This window comes from Rhopalosiphum maidis, chromosome 2, assembly GCF_003676215.2.
Source record: "Rhopalosiphum maidis isolate BTI-1 chromosome 2, ASM367621v3, whole genome shotgun sequence".
Classification (NCBI taxonomy): domain Eukaryota; kingdom Metazoa; phylum Arthropoda; class Insecta; order Hemiptera; family Aphididae; genus Rhopalosiphum; species Rhopalosiphum maidis.
The window spans coordinates 60,764,483-60,786,902 of NC_040878.1; the positions used below are offsets into that span (position 1 = coordinate 60,764,483).

Below are 22,420 nucleotides of genomic sequence, written 5' to 3' on the forward strand. Positions count from 1 at the left end.
TGATGGTAATAAAATTAATTAATTATTTTCACATAAAAATCCATAAAAGAAATTATGTCTGAAAAATTAATGTTTTGTAACAAAACACTCTCGGGGGTCTTCAATTTTCACTTTTGAATATATTATAAAATAAACTTAAAGCACATTCAATGTAATTTATTAATATTGGAACACAGTGTTATATTTGTGCTTTTTTTTTTTAATATTGTACAGAATATAGTTAGGATGTTATTAAACTAACATTCGATTTAAAATACCTAAAATAGCATAAAAAAATATATTATTTTATATGAATGTGTATCTGACACGTTTAATAATTAATAATTTGATGTAAGTATTGTACTACTATAGTAAAAAATAAAGATTAACCGTAGTAAACTAAACAAAATGTGTAATGTATTATACAATTATAATTATTATATTATTATATTCCATTAATGTAATGTCAAACAATAAATCAATTTTTATCAATAACTATTGCTTATTTGAAGCATTGTATATTTAAATATAATTTTGACAAAGATTATAGTATACAGAGAAAGTTTTAAATTCCTGTCACTCACCAAGGCGTACAAGTTATCACCAAACAAAAATAATTGACAAAATCTTGAGCTTCAAACTGTTGTTAAGATTGGATATAATAATTATATATATATTGAGCAGTAGTACGAAATTGCTTAAGGGTGTTTTTTCAAAAATATAACCCACAAAATCTAAAATCATGTTTATGAAATAAAAAAAAATATAGTAATGTAATGTAATTGTAATAGCTTATCTATATTGGATCCAAATAAAAAATCACCTGTTTAATTGATCCTCGAAATATATCAGGGTTTTTAACACCGCGTCGTAGTGTGCGCAGAGTAGAGCTCTGCACGGTCCGTTATTTTAAAGATCGGACCGGACTTAAATTTTAAGGAAAGGACCGAATTCGGACCAGACCACACTTAGAAGTTTAATAGAAGACAAAATTTGGACCGAGCCATGGTTACGTATTATTTATAGACAGAACCGGACCAGTTATTAAATTTATTCATATAGAGTAGACCGGGACCGGACTACTGGTTCGATCTTAAAACATTTTGGACCGTTAACTGACCGGACCGTAAGGTTCAGTCAATATTAGCTATTGTTTTTAAGTGAGCTATCTATAGTATTTATAATCAATGGTATTACGTAAGAATAACTTAGATTTTAAGAACCGTGATTGGGACAGAACCGAACTGGACTAAACTATTTTTATATTTTTATTTTTTTTTTTTGAAACAGTAAGTGACTGAAAATAATGAATTTTATCTTAGGACTGGACTGAATTACTACTAAAAAATATTGAACCAGACCAAATCGATGATTCATAGTTTTTGTATGTTAGGACCGGACTGGACCGGACTATGCAGAACACTAGCGCAGAGTAGTCTACTAGGATTTTTATTTTTATTTTATTTTATGCATACTTATGTATAACTTTGGGCTGTTGCCATGCATTTTTTTACAAAGAAGTTTTTTAAAGACTTTTATATTTTTTTTTGCAATTATTATTTGTATAATAGTTATATATTATTTGCGGGTCACATGCTATAGTAGTGTACGTATTGTAACAAGGTATTAATAAACCTACACGAGAATAGTCATCAATTTTGTTTTACTAGATATTTAACGAACAGTGACATTTTTTCTTTATAAGCTCGTAATACAGTTTTTTTGTTTTTGGTTCATTACGAAACCACATGATAATAACTAATAAGACACCTTTCTTAGTTTTATTGCGAAAAAAATCTCACCGTTGTCGAGCAATGCCTTACAATTATTGTTTATTTTATATGTAATTTTTTTCATAAGCAAAAGTAGCTTCTAGAATATACGTATATCAAACTCAAGAGTATCTCTATTTATTAGTGTCAAATTACTTTATGTGGTTAAAATCAAACATTTATTACAAATTAGTGTTATTCGTACCGTGTTGCGTGTGTCGTGATATGTGAACTCTCTAACTAAAACACTGCGTTAGAAAAAAAAAACACGAAAAATATGCATTCAAAATTTTCCATCGTTGTTCAAAAGAATGATGGCGAAATCGCATAATCACCAATTTATATGTGAAACGACGGCATATTATAATATGGCCGGATATAAAATATATCTGCAGTTATTTTGATACCGGCTTGTGATACGTGTATGGATTACACATTACCATATTCATATCCGATAGTGGTAATGGACTCGAAAAGGATAGTTTGCCCAAAAAAGAAAAAAAAAATACGTATACATAAAAGAAAGAAAAAATGCATACTCAAAACCAAAATAGAGAAGGACGTTGTCGCGGTAACGTGTAACAGTAGATTTTTATTATTCATCCGAATATACAATAATTTATGAACGGAAAAAACCACGCTACGAGACAATATAATATTGTATTGTTATTATACATTAGATATTATTCTCATGGAGATAGTTATAGTCGAAAATAATTGTTAAATATATTATTGTAAGGCGTAGGTCACGTACCTAGTATATGTTAATTTTGTTTACGAACGATAATATGTATATGCAATTGGACAATTACCATTTCACCATATTACTATAATATATAAGATAAGGTACGGTTGGTTTGGGATATATTAATCGTGCCGAGAATTAAACGTGATAATAATACGGTAGGTACACTTATTTACGAGCAGGTACAATAAATAATTTACTTAATGATCGAGTAGCGTCGTATACGAACGTTCTCAAACTTAATGTGGAGAACTGATGGTAATTACACGTATACGAAAACGAAATCGGTGGATTTGATTGTGAGAGGCAGTGGCTGAAATATGAAGTTAATCTACCCTCTACTTAAATATTGTGTTTATTTATTTTTTTATAACATAAAATACATTATTTCCATTTTTGTTAATAGTAAATCTTACGAACAAATATTGTACCGTTTTGAAATCACTTACAAACGAGTCCATCAGCTTCCACGGTTTTATGGACAAATTTGTTTTTTGGTTCGATAGAATACACGAGTACCAAAATGAGATAAGAAAAAAGTAAGTAGTTTCGTACAAAATCGCTAAAATCTCTGTTACCTACGTGCTTCAATCTAGATATTAAATTTAGAACTAAACGAATCGTTTAAAATTACCAAACATAATATTTTATGATATAATGTCAGATGTTTTTGTATTACCTCTAACACTATAAGTACATAATTATATAGTATTTATATTTTGTGAATGTGGTATACGTAGTGAAAATCAACTTTACAAAAAAAAAAGGTCTTTTATGAAATTTATTTAATGAACAAAAAAATTATACATTTTTACTATAATATTGACAATTATTTATATTTTAATAAGTAAATAAAATATTAATAATACAAATTATGATTATTTTTAGCATTGGTGTTTATATCATATATCAGGTATAGTTTTATATAGATGTTAGTGTCCTAATAATTTTGCATAAAATGGTATGTATTTTTATATATTTTCTGTTTATGCCATATAGCCACTTGGTTCTCAATAGTTTTACACTTCAATTGAATCTCTCTACGCTTTTTTTAGAGCACGTATAGTTGCAACGATCGAGCAAACAGTGGTTTTTGTGGTTTACCATCAAAGCTACTTTTGCTATATTTTGTTCAAAAATGACTTGTCAACGAACCATTGAAACCACTGAAACCGCCAAAACTACTAGAATATTAAATAAAGGAAACGCCGAGGCGAGATTGTATTGCTCGTATATTCAAAAGGCGAATGAGGAAGCGTTTCCCGAATAATCGCCGTTTTATCGAACGCGCATATAAAATAAGCCAGCGTTTTGTGTTTACTGCAATCAGAAATGTATTTTTAAAATTTTCCACTGTCGAGAATACTCCATTGTTTGAATTTATTGTTGTCCGCTTAAGACGTCAACCACTACTGTAAATGGTTATTTTCTTTAGATTTTAAAGCCTGATGTATTGTTGCCCAAAAGAATAAATCTTGAAAATTCTTGTATTTGTATTATTAAAATGGTATTTTAATTAACTATACGTCAATATAAAAATGTACAGCGTTTAATTTTTAACAATTATACATACGTTGAAATTAAAGACAATCATAATACACAACAAATACATCGATGATTTATACAGTTTGTCTTGAATGTGACGTGCTTGTCGATCTACTGTGCAATATAATATAATTGGTACATAAAGTATAGAAATAAATTCAGGTGCATGATATTGAAGTGCATTTCAATACATTTCATGGTAAATGTGTTAGACGTGTTATTATAAATTTGATTTTTGAAATAATAATACAATTTGTGGATTTATTTTATACGTTTATTCACTTGTGAACGTAAATATTTTAAAAATTTTACTTTTTTTTTTATAAGCTGCTAGTACTTAGTAGATAGTACTTATTACTGTTTATCGGTTTAAAGTATGCTGATAATAAATACGATTTTTTAACGGATTTCACATCACTTCAAATGGATGGCACAAATGAAAATGTTTTGATGATTGTATTTCTATAGTTAAAATAACATTAAAGCTCTTCCATTTAATAATAAAATTATATTTCAAAAACAATATATTTTGTACCCACACATTTTTCCGTTTAGTTTACAGCTAATTGCCATCCATTTGGAGTAACAGCTAAAAAAAACTTTTGCCAAAGAAGTTAATTTCATGACATTGTTGTCGCATATTGATCATTTATGTAAATAAATTTATACGAAATCGTATTCAATTGTAAAGCAATTCAATCTGTTATATTATTAAGTAAAAAATAAATAAATAATTAAATATATTCAATTAAACGTAAATTTATATAATATCTCATTAAGGTAAACATAATTATTATATTTAAGTGATTTTAAATAAAATCAAAAACACCTATAGGAAATTTTATAAATAATTTTCCTTGAGTTGTAAGCACGTTAAAAATGTTTTATAAAAAAATAATTAAATTATACTGAGGTGTTACGTTTTAATTTTCAGTACCTATTAATATTGTGATCGTAATAGAAATATATTCCGATTACGTAAAACCGCCCGGTAATCATCTCAAGGTAAAAGCATCACTGACTTATAAATTCAGGTCTATCGAACCTTGAAAAATGTATTGTTTTACTCTTTTGAAAATACATGTCTTTGACGGTTACCTACCCACGCAGTGTCAACATTTATAATTGGTCTCTCAGCCAACGGTATGATTATCAAAGACAGTCGACGACAACGTTGTATTGAAAAAGTGTCGAACAGAACGATTTTTGGTTTTGCACGCCATCTGTGACCGCTTTGATTCATTGGCGACTCGTCAATATTTTGGATATCACAATAACGCAGCGGTTACTAAACTTGTTCACCGTGGGTCGGTTTGGTACTCACCTTATATAATACGCTTATCTACCGTTAACTAACTAACTGCAGCAGTAAACGTCAGCGGCTGACAGTATTTTTTTTCTTTCGAACGATTTCCGTATTACCGTGTACACACTATACGCCGGCGTTATACATTTTGCTGTGGCCGATTCGAGTGTGTAATGAGTATTTCATTAGTTGAAAAAAAAAGGCACCTTCTTCCCGGTTGAAAAGTTTGGGGTCGTTTTCTTTTCTCCTCACTTCTTTTGCGAATTCCAATATATTCGATATTATGCGGCAGCAGTGCGAGTTATAAGGGTGTCAGAAAATCTCCTATAAATCACCGGGAAAGGATTTATTTTTGTTTTGCTACTCAGATTAAAACTTTACACCCCAACGGCATTACTATTATAGTTTCATTGTTTCGGGGTCGGTGTTTGTTTATTTGGTCGGTGTTGTGTTTTCAACGAAATCCGAGATTACGATATTATAATTTCCGATTTTTACGGTTTTCGAATATCGAACACGCGTCATCTATTAGGTATTTTATCCAAAATAAAATACTTAATTTTTACTTGTTGACGCGAGTGTAGCTATTTTGCATAGCCAGTGTGCCGTATTAAGATGTTTAGTTTAGGAATGTATTATAAATTATTATTGGGGCTCAAAAATTGTATGAAATGCAGTTCATAATTGCATTTATTCTATAATATGCTCTCGATTTACAGCAAACCAAGCTTAAAAATCAGAAATTTTGCATATTATTTAGTAATATCATATTTAATATTTTCTAAAAGATTATATTTTTTTCTTAAACTATGCATTTTAAATAATATTGAACACATAACTCAACATTATTTTGTGTAGATATTTATAATTGTCATTGTTGCAATTTAATATTAATTTAACGACAGCTGTGCGATATGCATTAAATCTATATCTTGCTAATATGACAAAATACCTAGTATCTTACTTTAATACGTTATTTATTTAGCTTATCGCTAATCTATTTATTATTTATTCATTGGTAAATTTGTTGTACACGATTGAAATTTTACAGTATTTTTAAAATTAAAATTTTGTTTTTGGAATTTCAAAATAATTTTAAGCCTTTACCTACATTTAAAAGTTTTACATGTGTATGTTACAATTTTTTTCGTACATATTTGCGTTTATATTTTACCAGTTTTAGATCCTAAAACTTTCAAGCCCTAATATTATTGTACTACGCTGTATACAATATTATTATTATGGACATTAAATTTCTCGTTACCTATTTATATATTAGTGAATTATAAATAAGTATAAAGATATTATAATCATAACAATTTTTGAAACCATTTATTATATTAATAAACATTTGATAATTTAATCATTTAATTTAATAATTATGTAGAAAAAATGTATTATTATAATAAAATATTATAATTATATACAATAATAGTTTTTTTTAAATATCTTTACTCTATTCATACGTTTTAACCAAGTTTTATATGGTTCTTGTGACAAATTCGAGATATTATTTCCAGTAAATACTATTTGATTTAATTTATCACTCAACTTAATACTGCACAGTTATTATAATTACGGCACTTATATGGAATTCTCAAACTAAACCGATCAAAACCATATGAAGTTAGTGTCTACATGACATGTTGTTGTTTCGAGAAAGTAGAAAATCCTCTTCGAATAATTTATTATAAGCGCTTGATATACGTCTCCACAGCTGCTGGTATCTTAAGAATAATCGATATGCGTAAAAGTATTCAATCTAAATCAGCGCAGTGACTTAAGGCGTATTTTTAAAATGTCTCGAGAGCAAATTCGTCAGGAATTCGGTACGCGACTATGACACGACGGCAACTTTCGCTCCATTAAAGTTCTTGGTCGAAATTTGTCAAACTCAGAGTATCTAATGTGTTTAATATGTCGTCCCGATTCTCCGTGTATATATAGTGCGTACATGACTTAAGGCCCAACCGGCTGTTGTTGGAGTAGAATATAGTAAGCGTAGCGAAGAAAGATTTCGTTTAAAAGTTGTCTAAAGTTTCGGCTGGTTAAATTTGTCGTACATGTAATAAGATTTATCTTCAAAATAATCGAAGGAGTGGGAAAACCGAATGAGTTTTCGTATAATCTATTTAATCGATGCCATTTCCTTTCATTATCAATCTTATTGTATGTTTATATGTTTTTTTTTTCTGTAAAAATATAATAACAGTAACTATTTCACGATAAGACTACAATACAAGTATATACATACACTACGACACACATATTCATATTAATACAAACAGAGAATTATGTCGTAAAAATTCTGAATTTGATAAATTTTAGTCCTGGGAAATATAATAACAGTTCGTACATCGCACGGACAGTACCTCACGTATACATAATTCACCGAACAAAATGTGTGACGTGAGGATTTCTTCGTTGTTATATTATTATGAAATATTTCCAGTATTTTGTATCTTGCGTGCAGTAGTATTGTTGTCATCGCGGTGTCGTCAGTGCGACTGTTCCATTTTTTTTTCTTTTCAAAAGAAAATATCCCGCGTGCCAATGGTTTGCAATTAAAATGAAATATCATCGCTTGTCGGGCACGTAGAAAGTAGCAGGGTGATTTCGAATAATAAAAATAGATAGATAGAGAGTCAGAGAAGAGAGAGAGAGAGAATCAACGATATAATTATGTCAACGTCACGATGGAGGCAAGACGAACAAACGGGTTTTGGTAGGGATATTTTCATACAGTTTTTATAATAATAATAACACTAGAGTGAGATAGCGGAATGACAAGACAAGGTGGGCGGGTGACCCGAATCGTTTCCACCCTCGATCGCGTACTTTAAATGAAAAATAGTGACTTCTCCCGCAGACGACAGTATTATATTTTAATATTATGTATACAGCTAGATCAGTAATGGTGGCTGTGTTGGTGTTATAGTGGTGGCGGAAGCGCACCCGATTATATAATATTATATATGTGCTGGTCGGTGGTGGCAGTATCGGATGAGGAAACTTTCGAAATCGGATATTAATATACGACGTCGCATTATGTTAGGTTTAAACGCGATACGATTCCCACCACCATGCGCTTTGCCCGATATGACGCCGGTCGGTAAACGTTTCTAAGCCTCTTAATAAATTGTTGAATTTATGTACAATATGTCGTATTTTCCAATGATATATTACGCAAGGCTATGCAGCGTAAAATTATTATATTATTACAGCGAAGTAGTATTTTGTTTTCCAGTCATCGCCATGGTCGTTTGCATTATGTCTCGAATCGATTCGAATTATATACAACTATACACAAATACACACAATTGGTTTATGCTACAGATGTACTACAACGGCCGAGAAAATGTTAGTTTTTCCGGTTAGATTATCAAATTTAATTTAATTAAAATTTTTTTTTTCCATAGAAAACCTTTTCATTGGCATTGGTGTCGGAGGTAATAGAAAACATATCCTGAATATTAAATAAGACTGTTTCCCACGTGATATATTTATAATTATCAAGTATATTTAACATTAAAATAGGCGATTTTCATGTTTGATTGTTCTTCAAACAAATTAATTCTGATTAATGATTAATCCATGGTTTTTAAAAATCTCTTTATTGCAAAGTCCTTTGGTTTGGCACAAAAAATCCTAAAATTATACTACTACAATATATTTAAGCCTATTTATTTATTCAGATAAAATAAATGTTATAAACATTTAAACATGTTGATTATCTTAAAGATAAACACTCAATTTTTTAAATAATTATCCTTTTTAGAAATATTTTGTAATTATTAAAAAGAAAAATACTATAAAATACTATTTGTTTCATAATCATCTTTATCTTATTTGAATGAAATATGTATAGCATGTACTTTTTAATTCATTAAACTAGAAACAGCTAAAATTAGAATATTTTTTTAAAATATCAAACATTCAAATTTCAATTTATAGTTAATTATTTTTAACTTATAACTTAAAATATTATTTAATATTTAGATAAGTTAAAATATATAATACAGATGTAATCAATAAAAAGTTTGTTCATTATTTTTCATATTTTTATTTTAAATACTTATAACTAATGAACTACTCATACCAAATTCTATTTATGTAAGTAAATTTAAATTCCGAGAACTTATTAGAATAATTATGCAATAAAAAATTAGTTTAGGTATTGTTCAATAATTTTAAAAAAACTAGAAAAATTAATACTTCAATCCTTATTTATAATACATAAATGAACAATATAAACAAATTATAACAAAATTGTATTAATTCAACACACTTAAGATCAGAGTACTGCAATATTTTTGAAAAAAAAAATATTTAAACAGAAATCTGTTAAAAATTATATTATATTATATATTTTCATAAAACGTAATTACACTTATATTGAACTTTACGTGTAGATACACTTGATATTACCATAAAAGTGATAATTTTTATTGAATTTTCTAAAATATTGAGAGACCCACAGTTGAATTATTATAATTATAATTTTCATAATTTAAAAATAAATTTGTAGCTAGATTTATTAAAAATATTAAACAATAAGATTGATGCGGTAACTGAATATCAATACTTATCTGTAATTACAAAATTGTTCATATTTTTTGAGGAAACGAATTGTTATCAAAAATAATGATCCTATATAATATTTACATTACGTGATAACTTTATAGCAAAAGCTGCTATTTCTAAAATATCACATATTTCGTTAAAATAAATTTGCAAGTTTCAATTCGTTCTTATCATTCAGTACCTACACTAATTTATGCTTATTATTTTGATTGGTACTTGGTGTAAAACAGTTAATAATAAGGATCAGGCAAAGTGGATAATTGTACGCGCAAAAAGCAATTTTATGACGTTCATATTGCAGGATAGTCTATTAATTCTTTTCAGCTTACCTGTTTTCGACGAAACATTGTTGATGGCTATTGCACAGACAATAAATGTGAAAAACAGCATCACTGCCCGTTAAACCTCCTATAGAGGTCGCATTTTATCTTCCCCTATAACAAACAAAAACAATACAATTTAAATAATGGCAAATTCAAAGAGAGTAAATAATTCGTGCGGAGTCAATAAAGGTATGGAAACTTCCATTTAGTTAGCAAAAACATCAAAAAAAGAAAAGAACCCTATAATTTAGCAATGGAAATTTTAAGCATTTTGGATTTATTTGTAAACAATTTTATGTTTTGAATTACTAATTTATAGGACAGAACAGTAGGTATTCTTATTATACATAATTTTCGTTATTAGATAAACTTAATAAATTTAATCACAGAAAATACAAATTTAATAAACACACAGAGTAAATATATTTATGATATACATTACTAATGCAATAATTTTTCGCATATTATTTTAATTGGAATTGGCTCACAAGTGACGCAATAATATAGGAGAAGAAAAATAAGTATTTAATCGTCTCCTGATACCATGTGCCACTAATGAGCTAAATCTAAATTAAATAAATTAATAATTCGTGATAAATGATTTTATTGGTGCTGAATATGTTAGTATTTTTCATTTATGATGATTAATATCATTATAAATTTGAGTTTCGTCATAATTGAGTAAAACATGCAATACGGAATATTTCATAATATAGAATTTAACATTACTGTTAGGTAATTAAGTATTTTTTTCTTGATTAGTTATTTTACTTAAAAAAATATGATTTATATAAATCATGCGTTATAATTCAAATCCATTTGTATCTTAAATATTACTTTTATTGTATTTCACTAGATGTATTATCATATTATTGTATTTACCTATTCATCAATTTGGTCAACATACTGGTTACTCGTATGTAGCTAAATATGTAAATACCACAATAACAATTAAACAATATAAGTAAAAAACAAATTGTTTAATCGTTCGTTCACTTTAAATATTAGTGACCGTTATAATAAATAATTATTTATTTATTATGATTAAGCGGAAAAGCCCAATTGAAACAATATGTTGTGAGAGGTATAATATGATTTAAGTGATTAAATTACCAGAATATAGATTAAAAGAAATAACGCTATAGTCAATAAAAATAAAAAATATCAAAATTAAAAATATTTATATTTTACATAGATCTAATTAAAGGATATATTTTATCAAATAAAGTATTTTTTTTTTTTATTATTATTATTATTTATAATAAAATGAACACAAAAATACACCACTGGCCTTTATTACAAACTATAACAAACTATTTATGTTTTTAGATTGTTCTTAATTTTAGTTTTTAATACTATGAAAGGTTGTAATTTTTTTTAGAAAATATTTCACTTATTATATTACTTATTAGAATTTAGTTATTATAATGATATGTTTTTTACCATCTTATATCGATATAATATCTCCCGGCGAATTTCATAATATAGAAAAAATTAGATTCATATTATAAATAGATAATATCCTACAAATATTATTACCTATAATAAAATACATAATAATATAAAACCAACTAAGTCCAATTTTCTAATAGAAATTACCTCATTTTTTAAATCTAAGCATTTTTACTATTACAAATTTAAAATGTTGATGACAAACTGACAGACTGAACAAAAAATACGCATACCATTGTAAAATCAATACATTCATAAATCCGTTCGGAATCTTATAGTAGTTATGCCATCATGTGGTAGTTAAATACTTTGATATAATATTTATTTATGTAATTATATACAACTAGTACTAAGATAATATACATTTTGTACAAGAAATGCTATATTTAATGAGTTCTTGGTGTTGGTACTTTATTTCATCGGAAAAAATATTCACATAGAGTTAAAAAAAAAAAAAAAAACTATTAGTAATAATGAAAAAAAAAAATAATATCCAGTATAATATTGTGCTTAAAACATGCTTACAGAAAAAAAAAAAAGTTTTATAAAATAAAATTCAAGAATAGCTTAACTGTAAATCATTGACAAATTTAAATTATCGTTAACTAATACAAACTTCTTAAAAGTTCCTTACTAGCACATTTACACTACAAAAGGATAAAAATCAAATTACATAGCTCCACATAATTTGTACTTCCTATTTATATTTTAAAAAAGATTGATGCAAAATGTAATATAATATAATACAGTATACTAGTCGTCCCTGCGCACTTCGTTTATCGTACAAAATATGCTCCCGTGTTATGTTTTGTTGCCTGATAATATAATTTAGTGTAACGTGAGTAGATAAATAATATTTTTAGTTTTATAATTTAATGTACACGTGGTATTTCCAACATATCAACTTTAAATAGCTGTATTAATTACCCGACGATGCTTATGTAAATATTTTAAATCATTTAAAAGCTGTATTTCTTTAAAAATATTTTTCACTATGTGAAAACTATATTAACTATATTATATCTATCGATTTTCTAATATTTCTTTGCAAATTATATTATTCGTTTTTTTGATCAGGGGCGTAAATGTATAAATTGTTTTCCAAGCTTACACGGGATCATGTGACATAGTAGTTATCCTGGTGAACTTTGTTCCTCATCAAGATTAGCTTTCTTATGTGGTTTAAAGTTTTTCAGTCCGTTTTTATACTTGTCGTTCACAGACAATACATCGTTCTTTTATATATTTATGTGTGTATTTAAAAAAAATAATAAGTCGATTATTATTAATAAGCTTATTGAATTGAAATTGGGCTTTTAATTTTCTTGCCCAAACAAATGCACTGTACTACATCGTTCTGTATCCAGTCAAATCGTTAATTTTTCTAACAAATAGTTTTTGTCATTATTTTGAAATTAACTAAAAAAATTAAGTTATAAAATATTGACAATTTTTTGTTGTATAAAGCTCAATTTTCTCATGAAGAAAGTTTTACCATCATTTGTATTACATTTAAATTTTATTTTCCAGGAGAAAGCTACTACTAATATATTATTCATTTTTTATCGTTCAATATTTCTGTGAATGAGAGTCGAGTCCATAAAAGTACTTATACAACTAGCTCCGACAACTCCATAGTGTGCTATTTCATTTAAACAAAAAAATAGCAACACGATGAAATGAGTGGTTTCTGAGATAATTGGTATCTAAGATTCACACGCATATGTTATTTAAGGCACATTCAGATTAAAATTAGATATTAATTTAATATTAATTATTTTTACTCAATTTGCAACATAATAATATGACTGGACAAAATAATTTATTACGAATGTTATATCAAATTTAATTATGCCTGCATTTATTGAAAATAAAAAAAATAAAATATTAATTAATTAAATATCCCTAACAATAGTTAAAAAAAATTTTAAATACATTTAAAAAAATTCCCTTATAATTTGAGTGTAAATACATTCCAGATTAGACATTTTTCTTTGGTTAAAATAAATGGAAATCTTTATAAGATTGGGTAATATTATTAAACTAAAATTACTACTTCAAAAATTTTACAAATCTTATTTTAATCTCAGATAAAATGTCTTATAGACCTGAGTATAAATTTTGTATGCGTCCAAGAATGTTTTCAAAAGGATTTTAAGTAAATTAATCAAAACATACCACATGTTTTGCATGGTTATGATATAAATCGCGTTAAATTAATATTTTGTGAATAATCTTAACCACAAAACCTTCGTCAGCAGAGTTCATATGAACGGAAAATCATTTAATACAAAATGCCGTTTAATTATTAGCAAAAGAGGGAGAAAAGACAAAAAAATCTTGCGTTTCGTATAATCTATAATTGAGAACATCCCATTATTAAATAAAAAAAAAAATAAAATGATTTTATGTATATACATACATTATATTATAATATATATATATAAATATATAATCTCTGTTTATTTAATATTTTTTTACTTTGAACACAGTTGAAATAAAGCATAAAATATATAGAATTATCTTTAAAAAAATTCTAAAAAATGTTTTTTTTATTATTAATTTTAAAATATGCATAAGGTATTATTTTTTCAACAAGTGTTTTATATATTTTAGTTATTGGAAAAAAATATTTATGTATATAAAAAATGAAAAAATAAAATACCACTTAAACATTTTTATTTTACATGAACATAATGAATTGCACAAAGCGAATTAAAAATATATGAAGTTTATGAAGGACCAATAACAAAAAAAATATTAAATATACTTAAGTCTCTGGACACTTATAATTCTATAAAAACTTTATAGGTTTATAGAGAAAAAATATGTTTATCAAGAATTTTTACTTTGCGATCAATCGTATTTATTTAAAAAAATATATAAACTCTTTCAACCCAGCAGTTTGTCGTTTTTATTTTAACATACAATAATCCAAGTGTCCTTATGATAGAATGCTAATATAATATATATACTATCCTGTGTATATATTAAAAGTGTAATAAAATTAATCCTGGTTCTTTTCAAATGTACAAAACTAAGATTTAAATTCGTGTAGCGAGTCATTACTAGTTCATCGTAAAACATTATATTAGTTCATAAAGTATTTAATGTGCACGTGTCACTAATATTCAAAGATATTAAAGTATTTTATACATCACTATTTGTACAGTTCATCAAATTAAAATAACGTTATTTGTTTGATTTGTTTTCTTCGCTAAGTCTATATTTATTATACATTCGCACGGATAATGAGTATATAACAGGGGTGGCCAAATTGTGGATCGCTAGCTTCATGCGGCTCTCTTCATCGACGTGTGCGGCTCACGGTCTTATTTACAAAAATTTTAATTTTTTTTTGCATACATTTATAAAAAAAAAAAATGTTTTGTTATTATTATTATTATTTTATAATTTCATATTTCGTAATTTGATATGTTTATCGGATGTTAGCTATCGTTATTTATTTTGTGGTATGAAAGTACAGATTAGATGATTTGGCTCTTGATATAGTTGCATTAATATATGTAGCTCATGTACATAGTCATGTTGGTCACCCCTGGTATATAATATATAAAATGCGTACTTATCAGGTCAGTAAACTATAATTATTGTTTTCGGAATAATCTCAAAAAAATTTAAGGGTTGAACACCATGAAAACTTATAATATATTAACTGCAGTAAACGATCAACAAGGTCAATCATGATTAATCCACTGAATAAAATAAAATAAGAGAAGTTATTGCGATTTACGTGCCGAGTGTATTCAAATAGTCACCAAGTAACTGATTGATAATATTCGTTAAAAAATGAAAAAAAAGAATTAAAAAAAAAATCCTTTGTTGTAAAAATGTTTAACATAAATAAATCAACTTATAAACGATTGGATTTTGTGATTTAGTACTTCATTGACATGTTTTATGGTATCATAGACGGAAACGAAACCTTTTATTTGGAAACGACCCCCACGTGAAAAGTTTTAAATAAAAAAAATATAAAAATAAAAGCTTGTTTGAGTTTTTGGATAAAATTATTAAACTGATTTTTGATTGTATATATTTACACTTTTTATAAACTTCACTTCGTGTAAGTATTTAATTAATGATAATGTTAAAAATCCCTTGTTTAATTTGCTTACTCTCATTCGGTGTATGTTAAAAAATAAATAACTGTGCGTATAAAATACTGTAATGTCGGAATTCGTGTAATTTCAATAAATTAACCGCAAAAGAATAACAAATAATATTTTTTTACTTAGAGGATAATCGATTGTAAACTGGTTACATAATGTAACCTATGGATTGTTTCGCTGTATATATTTTTAATAATTACTGACTTATTTTTGTGTAAATATATTTAGAGAAAGAAAGTATAAGGATTCAGAATTTAATTGAAAAGAAAATATATTCATAAAACATACAAGTATTTTATTTAAGATTATATATAACTCGTAAAAGACTAAATTAAGAATAAATTTAATTTACCCGGAATTTAATACTTAGTAATAATACTTAAATATATTTAAAAATAAAGAAATATTTATTTAATATAGTTGGGTTTAAAATCTTAGAAATATGAAATTATGCAATCATATAATATACGAGTAAGTACCTATGTACCTAATGAGTTTTCATAAATTAATTAGTTAGAAAATTTATGGATCGATTTTAGATTTTTAAATTATTCAATATCATAATACAGGTATTTTAAAAACCTAAATTTAACCTATTGTATAACTATTATAGGCCACTTACATAATTTATTATATAATTTTGTATTAATTATTTAGTAAATTATAAATAATTATGAAAATACATATAATTTTAAAGAGTGACCTAATAATACATTTAACTATTTTTATGACGTAATAAAAAATTATAAACATTGTAAACGATTACTTTGTCAACAATTTAAGGTATGAGTGATTCTTTGATCATAAACACTCATTTTTGTCAAGTATTGATTTTTTTGATTTTTTTTCCAAAATTTTTTTTTTATGCTTTTCTCAAACTGGATGCAATTTTTGTTTTTTTCACCCATTTATTTAATAATGAATTCACTATCAAATCTTGATTTCAAAATTGCAACATTTTAAAAATTTATTAAATTAATAGGGTTTTTTTTTATAAATTTTAACGTTCAAATTATTATTTTTCATTAATTTTTAGCTTTTAAAATTTGAGTTGTTTTCAGATTTTTTATTATTTTTGGATTCTTATGACCAATAATCACATGAACAATAGATAATAAGTGGTACATATTTTCTTTCGCAATAAACTCATTATCAACTATCGACGTAGTGATGAACTTTATACCGGTAGTTACCAACGTCTCACTGCCATAATAACCTGTAGGACGAATACCGAAAAATCTCGAACCATTCAATTTGAGCAGTTATAACTCATTAACGGTTAAATGAAAAATAATAATTTTAATGTAAAAATTTACGAAAAAAAGCCTTACTATTTTATTACATTTTAAATATAGATTGTAATTTGAAAATCAAAAATTGATAGTGATTTCATTAATATAAGAGTGAAAAAAATACAAATTGTATATTATAGTTTTATAGAAAATCACGAAACTAAAAATTTTAAAAAGTCTACACTTTTTGAAATAACGAGTGTTTAATGATAAAAGTATTACCCTGTATATATTAATATAAATATTTTAAAGTCAAAAATAGATCTTTATTATTATTTTTCATGTAAAAGTGAGTTGAAAGGAAAATACCAAAAAAAAAAAAGAAACGGAGAAAATATATATATATATAAATATTACAAGAATTTGGCCATGTATTGTTTATAAGATTGTTTTATATTATGACTTTCAGTCGACAATATTTAATAATGTTTTAATTGTAACTTTATTCTAGAAAAAAATCTAAGAATAATTTAATAAATTATGTTCTATTGGAATAAATCTACATACCAATATTATTTAGTGCACTTAATCTATCCTTGTAAATGCCGATTTACCTTAAAAAGAAAAGAAGTATAATTCCTGAATAGACGACAGGCTTATTCCTGTATTTCCAAAGAATAACACTATTATAATGTGTATTATTTGTATGTATAATGTATATATATATTTCATTTTGGTTTTTTATTCATTCAACTTGAGTTCCGGTTGATGGATGTCCTACCTTGTAACATCGCAGTTAAGATACGTTTAGAATAAAATACTAAAACGTTTTTGTACAGTTTTTTTTTTTTTTGTTTTAACGAAGAAATATCGTGACACTTGAATAGTTGTTATTATCTTGCCGCCAGCTCTATAAAATGTATTCGTCGGGAATAAATGTGGTGTATTAAAAAAGATAAGGTTAGATTAGAAGAAGGCACACAAAAAATAAATATATAAAATATGATATGCGATACCTTCGTGCTTTAGTACCTTGGAAGAACAAGTACTACTTACTTTTTTACTTTTTAATGAAAATATTGTTTACACATTTGGCAATGCTCAAAGACATGAAACACAGTTTACAACATTTAAAATTACAATAACAGGTGTCTGAGTCAAAGAAAAAGCACCAATATTTAGTTTTACTTTTTAAGATATATTGGCATTATCAAAAATATAAAACCTACCTTGAAACACATTATTAAATCGTTTTAGTTATACGATATAAATATAATTTATAAATATTGGCTATAGAATAATCATATACTATACTATACACAATAATTCGTCAATTACGATTATCTCCGTTTTACTTCAATAAATGTTTACAAATTCTAATTGTTGTAATTTTTACTGACAATTGTTATACACTGATATAGGTATACACACTCAAAAGGAATATTTCAAGGAATATGTGTGTAAAATTTGGTTCCGATTTTATAATATACTTTGTCTATAATTATATACTTTATCCAAACATATATTAATTTATAAAAATATAAAACTAATTTTGAAGGAATATTATTACAAAAAAATAAATAATTTATTCAGAAATGACTCATTTGTACTTCAATTTAGATGAGTTAATATTTTTAAAAAAATCAATTGATTTATAATTAACACTAAAAGATGTTGGTTCTCATTATAAAAAAAAAAAAAAAAAATTACCCCATAGGATAAACTTTTTAAATTGTAAAGATAATCTACGTATTTGAAAACAATGTCTTTATTTATACTTCATCAGTATTGTGATTTAGATAAAAAAAAATAATAATCTGATTATCAATTTACAGAAAAAAGAAAAGAAATTTCCATTAATCAGTATTTGAATAAATACGTCATTAAAGAATAAAAAGGGTAACATGTTTAGTGAATTATACTGTAATAGTGTATTATTTAGTTCTTTTATATAAGTACTTTTGTAAAAAAGTGATAATGCATTATTCAAGCTAGGTTATAATATAATAAATGTACAAAGATAGGCACTTAAATGGCATTTTTTTTCCCGTGATTAAAATTTATATTTTATATAATAACCATTAATCAGTCAACAAATTTAAAGAAAATATTCCAATAAATAATAGTACCTGAAAGCCATAACAATTTTTTTTCAAATAAAGCATATTTTTAATTGAAAAATGTAATGATGATTATATTATAATAATTTATACGTGCATCTCATTATTAAAATGTAATTATAGATATGAAACAAATTATCGAAATAACTGAAAATCAAAATCAAAGATAATTTCGTTGTAATAAAATCAAACTTTAATTTGTGAAAATATTCTCAATGTCAATATAACGGTATATTTTAATATTTTTCATGTCGTTTATTAACCAATAAAAAATATTACGGCGGTAACATTATCCAATAATATTAATATAGGTAGTATTGTAAATATTAGGTATTTTACTGAAAATTGTTTCCTCGCAATGGACTACGTTTCAGTGGAAAAGTTAAAAAAAAAAACTATAGTATAAAATATTATATGCGAATTAACCGAATTATAGACTTACTTTTTCTCGGTAGACACATCTAATGATCTGTAGCTTATTTCATGTTTTATAAAGACAATAATTGTGTTAATTAACCAAAGGTAAATAATAAATATAATGATACATTGATTTCAAAAACAGTTCACGGTACACAAGATACACGAGCTGGTAACTGTATATCATATTATAATTTAAGACTAAATAACATATAGTTTATAAATTTGAAATATATTTAAAACATTGGAAAATGTATAAGCTCCGTACAGAAACATATTAGTAGACATATAATATTCTTCATATAACAATGTATTATGTTATATTTTTAATTATAATATGGTTTTCAAATCACTGTAATTTTTTAAAAAAAATCGTAACCGTTACTGAAATTAACAACTTAACAGGTTATACATTCATATCACATATTTTGTAGCATTTATTTTTGGAATACATTAAATTTAGTGACGTGATTTCTGGGTACACAGAGTTATAGTCATATATAATATTATAATGATACAATAATATTATTAATTGTGTGAACACGTTTGCACCACTTTCGACGTGAATAGCATAATAGTAGTCCAAAATATTTTTAAATAAAATATGACTGTAGAAAGTGCATTTTTTTTTTATTAATATTTGTACGAGAAATCTTGTTTAAAAATATCAAATATAATTAGATTTTTAATTTGAGAATTTTATAGATTTTAACGAAATAAATTCAATGCGTTCAAACATTTCCGATAATACGTACTGTATTAATTCAACACATTTACTCATTCCTACTAGTCCTCGTGTTATAAATAATACACTTCGCTGTTTCACATTTACTTCTGGTAGTAACAAGCACACACTATATTTTGAATAATAGATTTGGATAAAATGTTCTTATACATTGTAGTTTTCCACTTAATTCCTAATGTTCATTATGATAATATAATACCTGGTATCGGCAAGAGACGAAACATCAACTATTAGAAGGGTACATTATTTCATTTGATGACAGGTCATGTATTCACATCACGAGTGTACCACTGAACTGTAACAATAAACAATCCAACGTGTCTGCGAGTTCCACGGGATTATGCGAAAACAATAAGGAAATGTTTGGCAAAATATATTAGATAATGCCCTACACTTTACTATTGTCTGCATTTCAGATTATTACAATAACGCGAGCCCCTATTGGAACAGTATAGTCTGTAATCAGTTATCACGTTGGTCGTTATTTATAATTACGCATGTACCTTGCCGTGTATTGGAGAACAATGACGAGTTATACAAATTATTATTCATTTGTACAAAAACCACAATTCAAAGAAGTTTTAAGTTAATGTTACGGGAGCTTGATTTGAAAATTTAAATAACGATTTTACGATAACATCCAGCAATAATTACACTACTTACACATTTCAAATTGAATTACGCGCTTATCAAAAAGACAAAAACTGTTGCTTAATATGCCATGATAAATTGTGAGGTAACAGACAAATGGAATCACGATACGCTTGTACACTGAGATCGTATATTAAGGGCGTTGATGATTATTACGTTATTGAAATATTAATAATAACAAAAAAAAAAAAAAACATAAATCGTTTACATATGAATTATAGGTAATAAGTATTTAATGAATGAGGTAAAACAATTTCTTAGCCGTGGAGTAATAAATAAAAGAACTAGTTCTAAATGGGTGTTCGAAATGTAGAAGTATGTCAATAAGAAGATAATAAACCGTATATAATTATAAAAAAAATTTAATAACAATTTAAAAAATAAAAAATATGGGTATTTTTAAAATCAATTATTTTGTGGTAGATAGTGGAATTATGTAGATTATTAATGATATAATATTAAATGTATGGTTAGTTTTAAATACCTTATTTTATAAGAATACTTTGAATACCTACCGTATTAAGTAACAATAAAGAACTATGATATTATCTTGAATTTTCATAGAATATTCTTGTTAATATATATTATACAAACACGCACACGAGTAGTATTATAAATTGTATACTATAGTATTATAACTAGCAAACAATCTAAATATCTAACAAATTAATCGTTTAAATATACTCAATTCAGTGATATTCTTTTTTTTCAATTTTTTAGTATGTATTATTAGCTATTATAAATTATTTTTTTCAGACATATACTTTATAATACAATTATTACTGCAACATTAACACATAATTTATTACCGTATTTTTAGTTTAGAAAAAATACTGTTGTTAGCACTAAATTAGTTTCGGTCTTTAGTGCTTGTTATAAACGGTATTTATTTTATTTTTATTTTCAATAACTTACAGTCTTTGTTCATATCATGCAACGAACATGTCTCATACATTATTCAGCAGTTTGAAGTCATATTATATGTTCCCCTCTTGGCTCTTGAACAAGAAGTGTGAATTTTCAGTGTAAGTTAATCGCACGCATATTTCTTATAATATACGATGATTAACCTCTTTGTTCTATTTAGCATATACTATTTTTAAGCTTCTAAATGAGACTTTTTAGAGCTATGATTACAATTTAATATCACTATTTTAAATAATATTTATATACAATATTTATTTATTAATCTTTTTCATTTTTAAAAGAGGTTTACAATCTATAGCTTGGGATGCAATAAGAATATGTACTGATTTGCATATAATATTTTATAATCGAAAAAATAAGGAATAAAAACATAATAATTAGATAAAATTTTATTGTAAATAATTATTTTTTAAATAAAAACATTTTTGCTTCAAAAATATTCAATTAATAGTTTTATGAAATCAATAGAAATGTAATAAGTTTAAATTT

The 22,420-nt window shown here is 25.7% G+C and overlaps 1 protein-coding gene across 2 annotated transcripts in view; it reads right to left on the bottom strand.

Moving 5' to 3' along the window:
* Window positions 1-22,420, bottom strand: part of LOC113553371 (acid sphingomyelinase-like phosphodiesterase 3a) — a 196,206-nt gene that overhangs the window by 104,744 nt on the left and 69,042 nt on the right. For both annotated transcript variants that reach the window (XM_026956678.1, XM_026956679.1), the window contains exon 4: window positions 10,261-10,365. In XM_026956678.1, coding sequence (XP_026812479.1) covers window positions 10,261-10,321 — 61 coding nt within the window. In that variant the 5' untranslated portion in view covers window positions 10,322-10,365. The remainder of the gene's footprint in view (window positions 1-10,260; window positions 10,366-22,420) is intronic.